The 21850-nt window shown below is 31.9% G+C and overlaps 1 protein-coding gene across 1 annotated transcript in view; it reads right to left on the bottom strand.

The window, feature by feature from the left end:
• Window positions 1-21850, bottom strand: part of LRP1B (LDL receptor related protein 1B) — a 1876868-nt gene that overhangs the window by 639169 nt on the left and 1215849 nt on the right. Inside the window, exons 21-22 of the mRNA XM_049615676.1 lie at window positions 20740-20922; window positions 2339-2539 (exon numbers count right to left, since the gene is read on the bottom strand). Of these exons, the coding sequence (XP_049471633.1) occupies window positions 2339-2539; window positions 20740-20922 (384 nt within the window). The remainder of the gene's footprint in view (window positions 1-2338; window positions 2540-20739; window positions 20923-21850) is intronic.

The following is a 21850-nucleotide window of genomic DNA, read 5'->3' as shown; positions in this document are numbered from 1 at the left end:
GTGAATACAACTATTTGGAAGAAATAGACATGAAGAGGAAAAACCTACATTTTCATCATCTATACCAAATGGTTAAAAAAAAAAAAACAACAACACACAACTCTTTCAGCTTTGGGTATCTCTCTCAAAAAATACATTCCCTAGCTACTAATCAACCCAGGCCCATTATTTAAAGTTAAATCACTGGGTATATATATTTTCTTATCTCCACTGGTAAATGTCCATTATGCTCATTATGATACAAAACTCATAAACCAAAAACCCTGTCCAGCTAGACAGGATCTACCCTACGACTGATAGGCATGGGCCTTGAAAATAAGAGACCAAGGTGCCATTTCTCCACAGGTACCAATATTGCCTATAAGGATACATATACTGAGCTATAATACAAAGGTACATGTAAAAGAAGATAGGGAAAGGAGGACCATACAAGACAATTCAATCCTTTGAGCATCATTTGATTTTTTTTTCATTTCCCTAACTTTCCTCCAACTTCACCTCATGAAGGGGAGAGTATATGACTTCATTATGCCATAGTGCTATAAGCAGGATAGAAATGTCTTTTTTATCTTCTTTGATACGTCCACACCCAACTTTATTATAAACTCTTTCACTCCTGTAATCTTTTGAAATGTTTGAGCAAGATTCCTAAGTTGATGAATATAGTGACTTAAAAGCAAGAATTAATTTTCTGTTTTGAAGTAGACAAATAAATTCAGAAGAAATCTCCATTGCTTTTTTATAATACTAATTTAGAGAGCAGAGGATAGGAAAATAAGGCTGTGTTTTCATAATATTCTTCTCATTTTTCTTAATGACTATATTTTCTCTTCTTCATCTTTTTTTTTTTTTTTACTTCATTTGACCTGAAGGGTGAAAAAAGGTGGAAAAGCACTAATTTCTTTCAATACTTTAAGAGCACCTGGCATTATTACTATGACTTCCTATAAATATCATCAACTCCTTTTTGTTATGAGGAATCTGACATTTCCAGAAATTAAGTTACCTGCCTAGGTGAGTTAATTGAAGAACTGAAGAAAAGAATTTAAACCTGCTAAAGTCTCTCTTCTTCTATATTTACATATTCTCAGTTTTAAGAGTATTGATAGTTTTCTTCTTTCAGAATTCCTCTTACAACCTTCACGAGCAAACCTCACATTTTGTAATACAAGAGATACTTCAATCCACCAATCTCCTTCATAAAGGAGAATAAGCTGGGAGAAGAAGTAAATACAGATAAACTAAATCTGTCACCCTGTATTTGTTATTTAATTTCAGTGGGGTTTTTTTGGAGGGGGAGTGTGGGTGGGGGTTGAAACATCTAGTTTAAATTTAGCATCACTGAATGAAGACTGTTGCATTTACTGTTTCAAGATTATTTTACAGAATCACAGACTTTTTGGAAGAAATGACATTTATCACATAAATTTAAAACATAATAATTTTTTCTGTATCACTCTCTACTAATGTTTAATTCAGATCAAAATATGATAACGTTAAGCTTAAATGTAGTTGTCTTTTCTATTTTCAATTAGGAAGCTTCATCATTTCCTAAAGTCATTTTCTCACAGTCCCCAGTCATCTCATTATTGTTATCATTCTGTAAATTCTTCTTCATTACTCTATTGATGTCACCTTCAGTATTATCTAGAAAACATATTTTGAAAATCTCCTTGCTAAATGTCTGATCTCCCCACAGAGAAGGAAATGTAATTTTCTTTACATGTTCTGGTCAGTATAAAAAGACAACTAGTCAAAAGTGATTTCAAAGTTCAAAAGCTATCTATCAGATTGAAAGCATCATTTTAACTAGATAAAGCATACCAAAGAAAGCTATTGCAAGAGGACTAAAAATTTCAGAGAAAATTTTATAAACTTGAATAATATTCAATTGATTTCATGACTCAATCTCTTCCTTTCCTCTTTTTTAACACTTCTATTGTAAGAATTATAAGGTATGATAAATCCATTGGCTGGTAGTAAACTGCATCCCATAGGTCAGTAATAAGAAGATTCTTTTGTTCTGAATGACAAAAAATAATCAGTTTAATTGTGGAAATAACACTAACCATTCAGAGATCTAAATGATGAGCTCAACAATACAATTAAGTTGGTTGGATACAAGCCAACCTTTTCTGCTTTATTTTTGAAATTTTTGATCATATTTTTAAAACTTTTAATAGATTCATAGTCCCTGAAAAAGAGATAGGGTTCAACGCTAAAAGTTACATGTAAAGGAAATAAATGGAAGGAAGGTATGCCACTATAATAATTATCAGCAAGTGGACTAAACATTTCTAGTATCCACAGAGAAGCACATCAGTGAAACATGCAATACCGCAGAGATCGCCTTCATCAGACCCATCAGGACAATCCCTTCTCCCATTGCAGAGTTTCTCTGGCTGTAAGCAGGCTGAAGTGTCATTAGCACAAGGGTATTTGGGTGGTCCACATAAAAAACTGTCACAGTCATCTTCATCTGACTGATCTTCACAATCGATATCTCCATCACATATCCATGCTTTGTTGATGCATCTCCCTTAAGGAAACAGAAACATCATCCATTTGATTGTTGCAATTAAGTCACTGTAATAATGAGCACTCATCACTGTCTTTAGTCAGAAGAAGTACTTGCTATTAGCAAGAAATGTATTGGCTGATAGTTTGACAATTTATTTTAATGAAGGCATTTGAACAGTTCTTACCCTACTTGTTAAAATGATCTTAGCATTAAAGCCATAATATTTTCCTTGCTTTCAAGTTATTGTCTGACCCTATTTAAAAAAATATTCTGTGGGGCACCTGGGTGGCTCAGTTGGTTAAGCCTCTGACTTCGGCTCAGGTCATGATCTCACTGTCCATGACTTCGAGCCCCAAGTTGGGCTCTGTGCTGACAGCTCAGAGCCTGGAGCCTGCTTCAGCTTCTCCGTCTCCCCCTCTCTCTGCCCCTCCCCTGCTCATGCTCTGTCTGTCTGTCTCTCTCTCAAAAATAAATAAAGATTTTTAAAAAATAAAAAAAAAATTCTGTGACTAATTGAAAGTTTAATTATAATACTTAAAAAAGTTTATACAAACATTTGTATATAAGTCCCTTTCAGAATCCTAAATTCTGGAAAATGTTATCAGTCTTTTGCAACCCTAAACTTAAGCAAATATTTTATTCCACAGGAGAAAATGTCCTTCTGTTTATATTTATAAGCTTAGGACCTCAACTCCTCCTCATAACTAGGTATGTATATTCCCTCTCATAAAAGGACATAAGTGTTATCAAATATTTTAGTAGCTAAGGTACTAAATATATACAGATTTTATGGAAATATGTTTTTCTTTATTGACTTTGAAAGAAAAAATGATTAATGTTTAGCCAGCTTTTAAAAAAATAATATGAAATACATAGAAAGCAAAAGCCACTGTCTATGTAAACCTTTTTTTTTTTTTTAATATAAATTATTCCTCCTTTCCAGAATGTCTACATTTTTCTTCTAATTAATTTATCTTTTCTGGATTATGCAATGTTAAGGTATAGTGTGAATTAAAAATGTAGCTGAAGATAAATGCTAATTATTAGCAGACTATATACCCACAATTCATAAAATGAGTAGGGAAAATGTAAAAGAAATGAAAAATATTAGACTGCATATGTCAAAGAGTCTTTAAATATTCAGAAGTCTGCTTCAACCTTAATTTTAAAGTAATTAAAGTATTGGTGAAAGGATTTTGCATTTGTAGAAATATATAAATAAGTTTCTATACTATTAGGTCAAATAAGAAAAAAAAACACAAATTATAAGTTTCATAGTTAATATAAATGCATTTCATAATAAACATTAATTATAAATGCAAATATTCTTAAAATAGAAAATGATGGATACTTCACTGATCAATTTAATGTAAATGGAGACACATTATAAATTTTTGACTTAACATCATCAATAAAACTAATAATATTATTTATATTGTTTTGGAAAGACTATCTAAGATAATTAGATAACAGAAATAAATGAGGTATAAAATTAGAAGTGTATCATTACATGAAGTTAATATAATCATATAATTGTAAAATCAATAAAAATGAATTAAGAACTGTAAGAAACTAAGAATTCAAAAAATTTGACAGCAAGTTTCAAATATTGTACAAAAAGTCCATAGATTTCATACCTAAAAACAGACTATAGTAGAAGAAAAGATGGATTTAAAAATCCACCATAAAATACAGTATTTGGGCTAAACGACACCAGAATTGTATAGAATTTATATGAAAAAATTTTAAGAGTCTTCAAAGGAACCCAAAAGAAGCCTTGGATAAAGATATAGTTTTGTTTTGGAGAAGATTTGTTCCCGTAAAATTATTTGTCCCAAGATTAATACAATCCCAATAAAATAGGAACAATATTATTACAAACCTAAGAGAAATAAAATTGCAAATATCATTGCAGCCTTCAAAAAAAGAGAGGATAATTGATGTAGGAACTGTTAATGCCAACCGTTTAGAAGTATTTTAAAATAACAGTAGTCAAAATATTTTTAACAGAATATCAATCAAGATATCAACAACTGAATAGGATAGATATATAACATAATCATTTACATAGTATATAGTTTTAATATATAAAATTGGCTGTTCGAATAGTAGAGATAATGGAAATACAAGTTTGATGATGTTAGGAACATTGCTTAGCCACCTGGAGAAAAAAAAAATAAAGCTAATACTTGATCCTTACATTAAAATATATTCTCAGTATATCAAAGAAGTAAGCATTTCATAATAACAATGATAAATACACACATGTTATAGAATAAGATAGATATTAAAATAACAAAAACTTGGAATGTTTATTACACAAACCCAGAAAACATAAAGGACAAATTGATAAACTCAATTTCATCAATATTTTTGATTCCACATTGCAACAATATAATCCATACACAAATTCAACACAAAGTGGTAAACCAGAAAAAATATTTTATTTGGAAAAAAGGACATTTTTTTAAATACAAAAGGGATCTTACAAATAAAATAAAGATGAATATACCAATACGAGTGCAAGATTCACAATGGATCAATAACGACTTACAAACATAAGATGATCAAAAATACCTTTCAATATAAAGTAAGCTAAAATGGCAATATGATACCTTTTTTCCTCTACCAGATTGGTTTAGATGAAAAAATTGGATAATACAAGGATAGATTTAACAAGGGTGTAACATCCCCAATGTTGATGAGTCTGCAAACTGGGACAATCTGTCTGTAGGGAAATATTATGAATTCCAGCAAATAAAAAGTGCAGCAACTCTTCACCACAGTAATTTTAATTTTAGAATTTTTTTCATTAATACATTTGCCCAAATGCACAAAGGTCCTATACAAAAGCATGTGCTGCCGCTTTGGATATATTAGCAAAAGACTGACAAAAACTTAAATCAAAATCGCAAGACTGGTGACATCACTTACAATGCATCCACACATTGAAGTTGTACACTTGAGTGAAAAAGAGTGAGACAATCCTGCCTAATATAAAACAATCTCCAAAACTTACCAATAAAAAAGGCACAAAATCTAGTGTTTTCTTGCATGGTAAAATATATTTATCTAGGACTATATTTCCATACACATATCGGTATACCCATATAGACAGGTTTGTCTCTATGTGAGTTCTTTCTGGGGGAGGTTATGTAATAACTAATAGTCATTGCCTCTGGTGAGGAAGAGGTACAGGAAATCTAGAATAGGAGAGCAGGATTTTTTCAATGAATCCTTTTGTGCTACTTATTTCCCTTCTACCATATTTCTGCATAACTAGTCCAAAAACAAAAACAAAACCAAAAACAAAACTTAGCTCATTTTTAAAATGATGGTGATAAAATGTACATACATGTGCCATAAAATTTGATAGTTTCTACGAATGTATTTTATGAAAATTCTATGTTGAGGTTGCTCTGTGACTTACACTTCCCTTGGAATTATAGGAAATATAAGAAAATCCTAAGAACCATTCCCTGCCACCAAGGAGTTTATAATCTAGTTAGCAAGACAAAGTCAATGCATAACATATAATTTTAGTCTAAAGTATGGCATTCTGTACTTAAGTATTAAATTGTAGGCATTCATCTGAAAGTACCATAGAATGAAAGGAGAGCTCAAGAGTAATGAAGTAATTTCTATTGCTGTTGCCCCCCCGAAATATCACTAATACATCATGATATTCTTAACCACTGACTCCAGCATAACCTTAGAATTGTTTCAAAAAACCTGTCCATAAACCATTATCAATCTTTTAGAGTCAGAACAGCAGTAAAACCTATTTGCTATTCATGATCTAAATGTTGCCTGGAAAAGGTAAAGAAAAATTGTATTCAAATGAGTATTAATTTCAACTCAGATTATGCTACCAGACACATAAATACATATGGTTACATTTCTTAGATAAAATTTACAAGTTTAAATAGCTCTCTACTCTCTCCAATTTTGTAGGGGAGGTTTGAAATGTAATTGCTTGTCCCTTTCTTATTTGTTTGGTTTTAATTTGGTTTTAATTCTTACAAAAATGTAGGTAAGAGGGTATACAAGGTTATGGTTAAAACCTAACAGCAAATGATCTTAGTAAGTATGCTTAAAGAATGTTGATTTTTACTTGATTCATATTAAGACAAATCCTTACATAGTCATCATTGGGTGCAATATTTTGAAAGAATAAATATTACAGATTTCTTATTTAAGGTTCCTCCTTTATACATAAGAACCTTGAGACTTAGGGAAAATTTGTATTATGAAAATGAAATACAGATTAGTAATATTAAAATATGTGATAGAAATTATAAATATCCAATATCTAAAAACCCCAAATCTTTAAAAATAATTTATAATGTTCATACTTAAGTTCAAATAACTAAGTCAATTACTTTGCCTTTACTAATTATACTTTAAAAATATGTTACATGATGAAAATAATATTAGGAGTTTATTACTGAGTTTTACATAATCTTTTCTGATCTACTTATAATGTTTTAAACTTGATTACTATGTGTGCAAGAATGTTATGGAAACTGTGGTTTTGCTCTCTGAGCAAAAAGAATAACAGTAGCCAAGTAACAAAGTAGCAACAACAGAAATAACAATCATCATCTTGGTATCATGACAATTAGAGAAATCACACACATGTGCAAACATAAACACACATACACACACGCACACACACACACACACACACACACACACACTCAGGATATTATAAGGACTGTTTTATTTATGTTACCTTGAAATATACAGTTTAGGATAAAAGCCAGCACAGAGTCAACACATATAGGGAAATTAAGAGTTTCTGGAATCATTAGAAAATGTGATGATTTTCCAAAATAAATTTATAGGATCAATTCTAGAGTTTCTTTCTCTGTTAAACTGTTTTGTCCATTAAAAAAAATAGATTTATCATTTTGTAAAATGCTTGATATATTTTTATCTTAATAAAAGACATTATATGTTATAAAAGAATAATTGCTATCCTAGGATCTGATTGGCAGTTAATATTAAGAATATGGGAATGAAGAGCAATGAATCATTGAGAACATCCAAGTGGATTTTCTCAATAACAGAATGTCTTTTTGAATACTGGTCTTTGAATTGTAATCTTTAAATAAAAAATTATACTACTAACTTTCAATACTACATACACATTTATCTATTTCTCTAACAATATTTGGCTTCAATTCAATTCAGTAATTATTTTTGAGTATAATGTGTTTGCCTAGCTACTGAACGATGTAGAAAGATAGGAAAGACAATTTTCTGACCTTGTAGAGTAATAAGTCTAGTACTGATAAATGTTCTACTATTGAGCATATAAAAACAGAATAAGAACAGCCATATAGCAATCAGAGAGTGAGATGGAATTTCAGAAACAGAAAATATATAGGACTGGTTTGAAAAAAAAAAGATTTACTAAGATGTTATTGGGAAAGGTTTTGAAGTGTGGCAGTGAATATTACATATGGAAACAGAAAAACAATTCATATAGACAGCTGCCTCAAGTGTACAGTTTTAATGTTCAAATATATACACTCTGCAAAACAAAAAGTAAAGCAGAAAGAGAGATAATTTAATAGGACACTGATTACTCTTGCTACTCAACATGAATATGCCAGGGCATGGGGGTGGAGGTAAATCAATTCTTTCTTAATTTGGTCTTCTTTCCATTTATGAGGGAAAACACTGTAACAATTTTGCATATATATTCTTTATACTAAAAGTTATTTTCTTAATAGCACAGTTGTATGTACAGATTTTTATCAGAACTATATACACAGAACCACATATACTGAGTATAATAGTTGATTTTCAATGGCCATTTTGAATACAGGGTGTTTTAGCTTTATTTGCTGAATCTAATCCACACATAACATGCAATTCCTATGTAAATTCATAAAGTCAAGAAAGGGCGGGACTTGCTCCAGAAGCAATAATAAGGTAGTTTGAAGTCACAGTTTATGAAATGTTGATGGTTAATTCACGAAGTGTCTCATATTCTTATAAAAATGGAGGACCACTGAAAGATTTTGAGAAAGTATGTACTCAGGTCAGTTTATGAGGTAAGAGGGAGCCAAAGCTCTGTGTAGAATGGATTGAAGCTAATTATTGTCAAGGAAAGACAGAGTAGGCCACACAGTGGTCTAAGTGACAGATAATAAAGGCTTATCATACACTATGATATGTGAGTGGAAAGAGTGGAATGGGTGATGGTAGAGAAATTGTAGAGGTAGATTCAATAGGACCTGAAAAAATGATTACAAGTTAGAATGTCAAAAGGTACTTTCTGTTTTAAATCCAAATGTTTAGGAAATTGAAGATGTTTCTTTTTTTATCCTAGAAGATTGGAGAATTTGAAGAGGCTTGAAGGATGTTTAAATTTTAGGTTTTTAGTTGCAATTTTTAAATTTTTAAAATTTTTAAAAATTTAAAAAATTTTTAAAAGTTTATTTTATTAATTTATCTATCTATATATTTATTTATTTTGGGAGAGAGAGAGAGAGAGAGAGAGAGAGAGGGAGAGAGAGAGAGAAAGCACAAGCAGGGGAGGAACAGAGAAAGAAGGAGAGGGAGAGAGAATCCCGAGCAGGCCTCACTCTCTTAGCACAGAACCAGATGTAGGGCTCAAACCCACGAACCATGAGATCACAACCTGAGCCGAAATCGAGTCAGACGCTTAACTGACTGAGCCACCCAGAGGCCCTGAAGATATTTCTAAAAAAAAAAAAAAATAGATAAATGCGGAAAAATTTCTGACTTCAGAGAAAAAGTGAGATGTGCAGCATAGCATAGGAAAACAACAGGTTTAAAGCATGGAGTGATTTCCATGGAGATTTGGGAGACATTTATCTAGAAGTGATAGTTAAAACTTTGGGAACAGAAAGAGATTGTTGTGGATACCTTCTTTGCAGAAAGATGAGAAGGAGCAAAACAATGAAATTAAGAGAAAAATCTCCACAATTTCTGAAACATTTTAGGCATTCAAGAAGTATTTTTTAACTTAAATCTAAGAGGCAGGCATGGAAAAGTGAACTAAAAAAAAGAGAATATAAATGGTAAGTGAATAGAGGACAATCCACTATAAGACTTCATAAGCAAAGGTTTCAAGGACAGGACATTTTGACCCTGCAGAAAAAGGTCAAATGTTACAGAGAAAGAGATCAAAGTGCAGTATTAGTCAAAGGTTGGGGTGCCTGACTAGCTCAGTCAGTGAAGCAGGTGACCCTGATCTCAGGGTTGTGGGTTCAAGCCCCGCAGTGGGTGTAGAGAATACTTAAAAATATATTTAACAATCTTAAAAAAAATAATGAAAGTATCATTCATCAAGATCATATTGTGTAATAGGCACTTACTGTATGTTCTATTCTAATTATTATTACTATTATTATTATTATATCATTATCAACATCACTTTACATATTAGAAAATTGAAACATAGAGGTTTGGCAATTTATCTGAACTCACGTTACTGAATGGAAGAGGAGGACTCAAGACACAGAAGAGTATGGACTGTGAAATCACCCCCGGTGACCACCGAAACAGCAATTTCCATCAAAGGTTGAGATAAGGTGTTAGATTGCAAAAGGTGAATGAATGATTGAATGATAAGTAAGACAACTAGGTACACCACAAAAGATTATTTGATGAAGAGAAGGAGGAAGATAGGAAATTTTAATAAAATTAATAAAAATGATTCTGAGGTTATTGGACTAGGCATTTTATAGAGAGGAATAAAAATTAATAAAGAAAAGTCCTCTGAGCAAAAATATTTTCTTCTTCACATATAGGATTGAAGAGAAAAAATAGATAGCATACAGCAACATGTTTAAAACTGCCACTGGGAGAATCAAAAGAGAATTATCTAAGTTTCATAAGAAGCAATATGCTAAGTATTTTACTAGCTCTATAACACATAGACAGTGGAGAGCTCACCACATTTTTTTCATCAAAAATAAATAAAACAATTCTATAAGGTTGGTTATATATGGGGGATAGAGAGGAAAGTGCTGTATTTAGAAATTCTGCATATGCAATTCATCATATAATTTCAATAAAATCACTATTCCACTGTAGGAAATGTTTGGTCCCAATTATTCAGATTGCTTTTAAATAATGATTAAATTAACCATTTCACTTTGTTTCTACTGATACAACAATGGGGAAGGAAAACAAAACAATGTAATCATGGAAAAGAGTAATACTTTGCCATTCACAGAAGCCCCCCAGAGGATTTTCATTACACAGAGGATCAGCACACAGCAAGCCCTTTATGAAACCAATGTCAGAGTTAAATCCCCATGTGTGCCAGTGAGTTTTGTTACATACTTTTGCTAAAGAACATTTAATCTTCAACTCTTAACACTGCTCTGGGGCTTGAATTGAAAACATATGTTGCTTTTTCCAATGGAATCTAGAGTAAGAGTTATATGGGTCAGCCCCCAATTTAAAGACAGTCAATCGTAAGAGGAGACTGTACAAGTATAAACTGTCTCACTTGTTTTCTCTAGTCATCCATTCCCCCAATTCAGAGACAAATATTGAGAAGTTCTTACGAATTCTTCTACAAATATGCTTTATTGTTAAAAATATACTTCTCTTCTATAAAAAAAGTTACACTCTATGCCCCCTATTGTTATCCTTTACTTTTTACTTGACACTTAATCACCAGAAATGTCCATGTCCACGGATCACAGTGATTTCCCATCTTTGAAGTTACCGCAAGATAGTCTACTATATGGATATACCATAATGTTTGCATCTAGTGCCCTATTTTGGCCTATTTAGGTTTTTTGTAACATTGAGTTATTAGAAACAATTTAGTGAAATAGCAATATAAAAGATGATCAAAATCATATTTCATTAAGGAAATACAAATTAAAACAACAGTGAAATATTACTATACACCTATTATGTGGTAAGTCCCCTCCCTAAGGAAAGAAAAAAAAAAAAAACCTCAAGGCAACCTGGCTATACACGTACGTGACAACATCCCTCATGACCTTGTAACATGAGATCACGAAATCAGACTGCAGGTTTGTGTGATACCATATATGGGAGACAAAGAAATAGAAAATACATTAAAAAAAAAAAACAACTATGCCACGTGGTGTTCGGGGCTCAGTTCTTCTGTACGAATCCAACGGAGCCATACCAGCACGAATAAAGTTGCTTCCTGGAAAGAGAAGCCTAGGTATTATGACTCTCTGTGCAAGAATCCTGCTACAATTAAAATGGTGAAAATCCAAAACACAGCAAATACTGGTGAGGATCTGGAGCAACAGGAACTCCTCATTCATTACTGTTGGGAAGACAAAATTGTACAGCCACGGTAGAAGGCAGTACAGCAGTTTCTTACAAAACAAAACCCACTTTTACCATATGATCCAGCAACCATGCTCCATGCGATGTCTTCACAAAAACCTATGTGCACATGTTTGTATCATAATTGCCAAAACTTGGAGCAACCAAGCTATCTTTCAAAAGCAGATGAATGGATTAAAAAATTGTGGTATATCCAGAAAATGTAATTTATTTATTGCTAAAAACAAATGAGCTCTCAAGTCATGAAGAGACATGGAGGAAAATTAAATGCATGTTACTTAGTGAAAGAAGAAAAAGCCAGGCTGAAAAGGATATATACTAATGAACCCAACTACATCATATTTAGAAACAGTAAAACTACAGAGGCAGTAGAAACATCAGTGGTTGCCTGGGGTTGGGGTAAAGGGAGTGTAAACAGGCAGAATACAGAGGATTATTAGGGCAGCAAAACCATTCTGTATGATACCTTGGGGACACATGGCACATCATTGCACATTTGTCAAAATCCACAGTTTGTACAACACCAAGAGCAAATCCTAATGTAAATTATGGACTTTGGGTGATAATGATGTGTCAGTGTAGGAATGCAGGTTCATCGACTGTAATAAGACATTCTGTTGTGGGATACTGTTAGTAAAGGAAGCTGTATGTGTAGGAATAACAGGAGGTATATGGAGCACATATAACAGGGGTTATATATGACATGGGGTATGTGTTCTTTCCTCTCACTGTTGCTGTGAACATAAAACTTTTCTAAAAATTGAGTCTGCTGAAAAAAAGTTTTCACACAAATTTAATTGTACAGTATATCCCATGTCATTCACTTCTAAATATTTACATATACGTATTAAGATTTCTTTATTAATCTGTTGATTATTTTGAAGTGTAATTTTAGTTTTCAGATTCATGGCTTTCTAGTCTTTTGAGTGCTTATTTTTAATTTGACTTTTGTGTATGGAGAATATGTTCTGTAAATTGTCAATTATTTGGTATGCAGGTAATTACTGACTTAAGCTTATTAAACCCCTTATTAAATATTTAAAAAATAGCATCTAAATGAATATCCTTGTACATGTCACTCCTCCAGTGAATTAAGTGTATTTGTAGGATAAAGTCTTAGAGATGGCATTGTGAGTGAAATTGTATTCACATTTTAAAACCTAGATATATTACCAAATTACTTTCCACAGAGGTTCATCAATATTCACTGACATCAGTGTCTACTTCATCTATTCTCACCAACATAGGATATTATTGGTTTTGTTAATAATCACCAATCTGCTTTTGAAAAAACATCCAGTCCCAATATAGATCTGACTTGCTGATGGGTGAGGGTGATTGTCTCTTCACTTGTCTAAGAGCCTTTTATACTTTTTTGAATTTTGCCAACTTTTATAGTAGTTGGTCTTTTTAAAAATGATACCAAAGAATCGGGGTATGTAATTAGTTATGATCTGTATTTCAAATATTTCCCCTATTTATTCTTTATTAACTGCCTTCGTCACTTTGAGACCATTTTTGCTTTTAAAAAGGAAGATTTTTTTTGTGTGTGTGGACAATTATTCACTTAATGTACTGTTGGATTTGCTCATGCTTTATCTACAATGGTGGTAGTAAGGGTCTGTAATTTTTGTGTGTAGGGAGGTACTTTTTATAACTTTGGGGAGTTGTAAAACCAATACTATGTTGCTAAAAAGAATAACTTAAAAGCTTTTATTTCTTTTAAATGCTCTGGAGGAGATGAAACAGCATTGGAACAATGTCCCTTGAAACATTTGGTAGGGGCACCTGGGTGGCTCAATCAGCTAAGCCTCCGACTTCAGCTCAGGTCATGATCTCACAGTCCATGGGTTTGAGCCCCGCGTCGGGCTCTGTGCTGACAGCTCAGAGCCTGGAGCCTGCTTCAGATTCTGTGTCTCCCTCTTTCTGCCCCTCCCCTGCTCCTGCTCTGTCTCTGTCTCAAAAGTAAATAAAAACATTTTAAAAATTAGAAAAAAAGAAATATCTGGTAGAACTATTCAACTGCACATGGAGCTTTTGGAAGAATGATGAGAAGGGGGCAGATCTTGATTATTTTTCCTATTGTAATAAAATAAATTACCTGATTTTCCTTTCTAGACAAAATTTTGGAAATGTATATTTTCTGAATATACAATTTTATTAACATAAGTTTTAAATTTCATTTCTGAAACACTGCCTAGTTTCTTTAATTGGTATGATTTTTCAGCGTTTCTGATTATTTTCCAGATCTCATTTATGGACTGAATTTTCAGTGTGTTTTCTTTATTAGGTCAGTTAATGTATTAGCAATTTTGGTTATTCTTTCAAAAACTTAGGGCTTGTATTATAAAATTATGTTGTTTTTTGTTTCTCTTTTCTAAATTTAAATTTGATCTGTTTTTCTCTTTTCTTTTGGTTTGTGTTGTTGGTATGTCCTAACTTCTTGAGTTAGTTATTGCATTAGTTAGGATGAGCTTGCTACAGTAACAAACTAAAATCTGCATATTTTCTCTGTAGACTCATAATTTAAAAGGTCACTAGGATAGGAGGCAAAAGAGCAGGAGGGTATTCACTTTAGCTTAACTGCCTTAGCATGGAAGTGATACAGTCCATTGGTTAGAACTAGTCACCTGGCCCCAACCTAACTGCAAGAGAGTAGAGAAACAACAAAACATAAGGAAATTGGTGAATACTGTCTCTTACATATTGTTAAAAATATTTTTTTATTTTTATTTTTTAATGTAAATATATGTGTCTCAAAGTCTTAGAGCAGTTTTAACCTTTAATAACTTTAGAAATACAAATGTTGTAAGCATAAAAATTATTTGAAAGTTTATCTAAATCTATTATACTTTTGTAAATTGACTTTTATGTTACATGTAATTTTGCAAATTTAGAATATAACCTTTTAGCATTACTATTTTTTTGTTTCAGCTCCTGTTGTTCAGCAAACTGCTAGAAGCTACAAGAAACGGACTTAAACATTCATTATTCAAGATTCACAAAACTAGCTATATGTTAAAAATAAAGTTTCAGATGATGTTTTCGATGATTTTATAACTTTATACTTCTGAAGTTGTTAAAGGCTAAAAATTCACTGAGTTTTGGGACACTTGCATATAAATGTACAAAGTTATGAATTTTTCCTTGAGCAATGCTTTATTTATATTCCATATGTTCTGATATATACAGATCTTTATTTTTTAAAAGTTCTACAATTCCAGTTTCATTCCTTCTAGAATTAAGATAAAAAAATGTCTTATTTTATTATTAAATTTCCAAATGGAAGGGCTGTTTACTCTTCATAATTACTAGATCAGGAAATTCTGGCTGCATAATTTCTACTTCTTGGAATTTACTGAAGGTGTTTGTGACACTAAATGTTTGTGACACTAAATGCTCATTTCAAAAAATCTTTCATAAGCCTTGTAAAAGAAAGTGTATTTTTTTTACTTCTAAGAAAAGTGTTATATTTTTATTAATTTGTTCTAGGCATTCTTAGATCTAAATTCTTATTTTTGTTCTATTTGATTTTTAATGGTTAGAATAAATGAATACAATTTGTTCCTAATATTGTTTTCTCATTGTGGTTTCTGTAATTTTTGCTGTATAAAAGTTTAGAATGTATTATTTCCTGTAAGATACTTACATTTCAAAATATTTATTAAAGATTGTATTTTTATAATTAAATTTTTTGGTTTTGTTTTGTTTTGTTGTTGCTGTGGTTAGTCTCAGCAATATTTTATTCTGGTCCCTAAACTTATCCCTTCGTTTTCTCACTAATACCTATATTTTTATTGCCTTAATAATTTTCCTAGTGAGAATCGTGGAAAAATGTGGAAAAATACAGTATACTTTGTATGTCTGAATTATCTTCAATAATATTTTACCTGGGTATAGAATAATAGCTTGAAAGTGTTTTTCCTTCAGCATCTATTATTCTATATTCTTGTGGCATTTCTTGTGGCATTACCTATTTTCTTAGGTAATTTAATATTCTTTCTGGTAGCTTCAGTATCTGATGATATCCAATTTCAAAATGACTTCTAGAAGTTTGGGTTAAGTTTGTTAATTTTACTCAGAAGCCTGAATGTACTTCTTTATGAGGAATCAAGTTCTTCACTTTAGCAAAAACTTATTCTATGTGTGTATGTGTGTGTGTGTGTGTGTGTGTGTGTTTCTGTTAATACCTATATTGTCTCATGGACTTTCTTGTATCTGTTGTAGCCTTTCTTTTTATTTTTTAATGTTTATTTTTCAGAAAGAGAGCAGGGGGAGGGGCAGAGAGAGACAGAATCCACAGCAGGCTCCAGCTTGGGGCTCGAACCCAGGAGCCTGTGAGACCATGACCTGAGCTGAAGTTGGACAATTAACTGACTCACCCAAGCGCCCTTTCAACATATATCTTAACTGCTCTTTCTTATTTATTTATTTTCTCTTTTTCTGTAATACTTTCTGGGTAAAACGTACATTATTATTTTTCAATTTGTTTCCTTTATGTCCATCCTAGAATTTTTTAAAATTTCCGTGTTGACATATTTCATTCTCAAGTCTAATAGGTACCATTTTACACCTTTTTCTGTTACAATTATTCTAATCATATCTACTTCAATATATCATACACCTATATATAATCAAATATAGGTATATTCTTGTTCACTTTAGGGATATTCTTTTCCATTTTTTTTCTCTTTGAGGATCTTAAACATACTTCTTTTAAACCCCTTTTTTTTAGATATGTCATTTAGACATCTCGTTTTCATTTAATCTTGAGTAAATTCATTTCATGATTGATTTTTGATGGCTGGTTTTATTAGAGATTGTTTTCTTCATGGATTTTATAATTTTTTTTCAATCTCACCTTGGGTAGGAGTTCTCAATTTTCTCTCTGACTTTATGTGTTTATCTATCACTCCGTACAGGTGTTGCTGTTTCTACTTCAGCCCACTCCATGACCATCCCTACTCTTGGTTCACAAACCCATCTTGTATTTGTCTTTTTATCACTTTCAGTCTCTGAGCTAGCAAGAGGATTGGCGTGATTGCTTTCCATCTCTCTAGGCACACAACTTCAGTTAAGTAACCATCCTAGGAAGCAACCAGCTGTATTTTTTCCCCTTCTTTCAAAAGTAAGGGAGTCCTATTCCAATTCTTTTTTTTTTTTTTTTTTTTTCATCAGTGAGCCTAGCTCCAGTCCCCAACTTCATTTCCTGTTAAACCTAACCTGTGCATCTCTACTGGTCTCCATATCCAATCCAATCAGGCATCCGGCTTCAATCCAACCCACCATTTGCTGTTATATTTTATTTCAATTCATCAGAGATGTATTTTGTTAATACGACCAAATCTCTCATTTTCTCCTATTATATTTTACCATTATCTCTATGTATTTTTAACATCAGAGAAAGGATTCAAAGTGTGAACTTAAAATTTCATCCTTAGGAAATTTTTTCTTACGTCTTCTTAATGACATTTGAGTAGTTCATTGTGTGAATGAACTATAATTATTAAGTAGTGCCCCTAATGATGGGGATTGCATTATTTCTAGTTTGGGAGCTATTAAAACAAAATGTTGCATTGAAAATCTTTTTGTATTTATCTTTATACACTTCTGCTGTTCCTTACATGAATTTCTAGAAGTGAAAGGTTTGGGTTAAATTTACTAACCACCAAAGGGCCTCTTATCCCCCAAACTTTGACATCATTGTATAATATCACATATTTTTCTTTTTTCCAATGTGAAGAATGCATTTCTGAGTTTCTTTCCCATAAGAGGTAGATATGAAATTTCCCCACCAGGTTGCTTAACTATAATATAACTGCAACTTATTGGTCTTGGTGTGAGGGACCAAATATGGAAGAGTGTCGTTCTTAGCGAAGATAGGTCCTTTGAAGAGCTCGTGGGTGGCTCAGTCAGTTAAGACTCCAACTTGAACACAGGTCATTGTCTCACAGTTCGTGGGTTCAAGCCCTGAGTCTGGCTCTGTGCTGACAGCTTAGATCCTGGAGACTGCTTTCGGTTCTGTCTCCCTCTAGTTCTCTGCCCCTCCCCCACTCATACTCTGTCTCTCTCTCTCTCTCTCTCAAAAATAAATAAAACATTAAAAAAAATAGGTCCTTTGAAATTAGAAGCTCTTCAATATTAATGACTATATTGCACTTTTAATTTAGCTCACATTCTCTTCTTTATAAGAATAAAGTAACATTAATCTGCTTACATTTTTACTCTAATATACGACAATTTATGTATAAAAGAGAAGCCACTGTAACCACCAAATGTTAATAGATTACCTTGAAAACTTTTAAATGTTTAAGCTAGCATTTAGAAGTCTTTGAAAAATAAATATGGACCCTGAATTCAGCGTGTTGGGTAGTTTAAAGGTATATTAGCTTGTAAAGCTAATGATTTAATTAAGGTAAATTTTAAAAATATCAAAAATATTATAGACATGTACACATTTTTAATCCAATGCTTATGTTTAAAGTTCTCTTTAATATATACAATATTCATAAATATGCAAATATAATTGTGTTAGGACTCCTTAAATAGTTTGAATAAATTTTGGTTTACTATGTTTAAGCCACAGATTAAATTAGAAATAAATTAATGCTTAAATTACTGCCTTTCACATTTTGCTTTAATTTTTACAATTATTTATTATTTGTGTGTGTGGGTGTGTTTGGACACTTAAGTTCTACCCTTTTAACAAATTTCAGTTATACAATACAGTATTATCAACTGTATATATTTGCCATGCTATACTATATTTCAGTATATATTATACTTTGATAATTCAACATAAATTTTATTTCAGTTCTGCTTTTTCTCATTAAATTTTGGTTTATAAGTATTTCGTACATTTATTTATGTTTGATTAAAAACATTATTAATGGGATAATCCAAATCCCAAGACAACATACATAAAATTGTCTCTCAGAATTCAATTCTCCAAAGATATCCAGTGTATGGGATCAAAATATACTACCCCCAAAATATGCCATTTTAACAGAAGCGTTATTTTGAGTGAAGGCATCTGAGATCCAACAGATGTAGAAAGAAGCATTGCTATAGCCTCCCTTATCTGATTATAAGCATAAACTTCTGAGAAATGAGGACTGGTATAAATCCTTTTCTAGGGAAGTATACACTTCCCTAGAAGGAAAATAGAAATAGGAAGCATGAAGGAAATAGCATAGCATGAAGGAAATAGAAAAATCAGTGCCAAAATGGACATGCACACCCTTTATTAACTAGCCTTGTCTTCTGTTAGTTCTCCCATACATTTACCTGCTTACAATTTGCCATCCCTATAAACTGAAAATCCTTTTCATTTATTTCATCATTTTTCTACAAATTTACTTTTATTTGCTAAACTTCTATGTAAGCCCAAGTTGTAACCATCCTGTGGAGTCAGTCACTCATCACTGAGTTTTCCCACATGCATGTATGATATATGTGTAAATAAACTTGTTCTGGTTTTGTTTTATTATTAATCTATCCTTGGCCAGTCTAATTTAAAGGGTCCAAGCCAATGAATCCAATATGGGTATAGGAAAAGGTTCTTCCTCCCTATATTATTGTTTAACAAGTTATTCATTTATTAATTTTCAATCAATATAGTGTGCTCCAAAAAGATAATTTCTAAACTTAAAGTCACAGTTTTTAACCAATAAGCCCAAAATTAAAATGCTTACTTTAACAAATGAAAAGAGTCACATAATTGTTAAAAATATTGTTAGAAAAGTAACCATTTTGAAAACACAACTCCCTCATTAACAATGAGCCTCAGGAGTATTTATTTCTCTATGCCCATGTTAGCTTACATTTATCTCTTTATTTCTTATTTGAATGCTTAATTGTAACCAGGAGGTGTATCCAAAAAAAGAAACACCATATCTTTTTATATCTTCAAATGCCCATAGTCATATGGTTTCCAGAGTGTTCTCTTACCCACAGCTATGATAACTTTTCATTTCTACCTTTTGGTTGAAATACATAATAGGGAGCAAAATGAATCATCCAGAGATTAGGCAATTCAAAAAGCAATTTCACATCATCCCAGAGATGATTCTATAATATATATCCCATAATATGGAATTATTTCCATGGATTATTTTGTTGATGATATAACCCATTTCATGAATTATACCACAACAGTTAATTGTAATATATTTTTTCTCTAAATTTCAACTCATCATCTAGTATAGAGGGGAAAATAAATAAGTTAGTTTATTGTGTCAGTTAGAACCTACTATATACAGGAAAACAAAATGGAAAAGTCATAATAATAAAATAACATCATAAAAATTAATAAAAGTTTCAGTGACTTTCAAAACAAATCAAAGATTTGAATGGAAGTCATTACCTTTGTCTTACTGAAATTTAGCAACGGTACAATTAAATTTAGGAATCTACTGTAGTTGAAAATAAATGTATATAATTTTGCTTTTCCATTCTATTCATCTTCATCAAATTTTATGTTGAGGATTTATCTGTAAAAAGAGGAATACTGTCTGTGGGTTTGTCTCCTTCAGAAGCGTGAAACCCCAGACTCTGCATCTTCATTGCTTGGTTGCAAATACCAATTCTGCCATGCAGACTCTTTTGACATATTTTTTTAACTTGAGCATGTTAAAAACTTGTCTGGGCTTCAGTTTTTTCACTGTGAACTGGGATGATGAAATGAGTTCATGAAGAACACATTTTTTTAGAGCTGTGCTAGGCCCACAGATAGTTCTGAATAAATGTTAGCTATTATTACATATAGAATGTGAGCAAACATACTGGAGACACAAGAACACTTTTTATGAAGGTAAGATATACATTGAGGATAGGCCAAAAGGATTCTATCTCCAGGACGCCCAAGGAATAAGCTGCACCAATATTCTGCTTACCTGTACTCCGACAGGAAAACTTGGTTTTGTGATCACACAGTCGTAAAGTACCGTTGCAGCCTTTTTCGTCACTACCATCTTCACAATCTTTTTCCCCATCGCAGCGCCACAGATCAGGAATGCAATTTCCATCAGGGTGGCACTGAAATTCATTCCCATTACAACCAGGAGGAGAGCGAATCTCTTAAATTGAAATGAGGGAGAGAGAGGCAACAGGGAGAAGATAGGAAAGAAATTATTATTTTCCTCGATGGTATTTGTTTTCATTTTTTCTTCTTTTCAGGTATTACGATGCCAGAGACAATGTATTTTCACGTTAGTTGTTTAATAGCTGTAATACTCTCTGATATTTTCAATTTCATTTTAGGAACATTAATAATTAGAGGAAATGATGTTTCTTGCCTCCCACAGAATTCCTGAAAGTGCCACATACATTAGAAAAAAGGAAGAGCAAGTGGGATAATATGTAGATATTCTGTTGTGATTTTTATTAGAAACTCAAGAATGAAATCTTGAAAGGGTTTTTCTCTATGGCATATTAAAGGAAATATTTCACACTCTATACTAAATGTTAAGACCGCTGGTTCCTCTTTTGACATTTCTTTAGACATCTTCCTTTAGACTAGTAAGAGGTAAATAACCAAAAAATAAATACTTTCTGACTAATAATATCTTTGAAGAATAACATTTAAAATTTTGAAAAAAACACATACAAAAAACTCTAAGTAACAAAGTCTTTAGGACATAAGATTTCACTTCTAGAATTAGAACAGAGACACATAAGAATTTAATGAGGTACTATGCATTCAAGTTCAATTTATCAATTAATAATTCAACAGCTCCCAGATAACAGTATTCCTCAAAACCTGTTGACTAAAAACATAGGTTAAATTCTCCAGGTAAGCTTAAGGAAGAATAAGGAACCATAAATGTTGGCTATATGGATGTTTAACAGTGTAACAATTGAATATGACTATAACCAGCAGTATTTTAAATTTTCATTAATATCTAATATTATGAGATATCATATTAACCAGTATCTCTACATTCTGTTGTAAAATAGATTTTAGTATAAATTTTTCTACACTGAAGTTTTAATGTAATACATGTG

The sequence above is a fragment of the Panthera uncia genome, assembly GCF_023721935.1.
Source record: "Panthera uncia isolate 11264 chromosome C1 unlocalized genomic scaffold, Puncia_PCG_1.0 HiC_scaffold_3, whole genome shotgun sequence".
NCBI lineage: Eukaryota > Metazoa > Chordata > Mammalia > Carnivora > Felidae > Panthera > Panthera uncia.
Note: the sequence above shows the minus strand (reverse complement) of the source record. Positions and strands in the feature narration are given on the sequence as shown.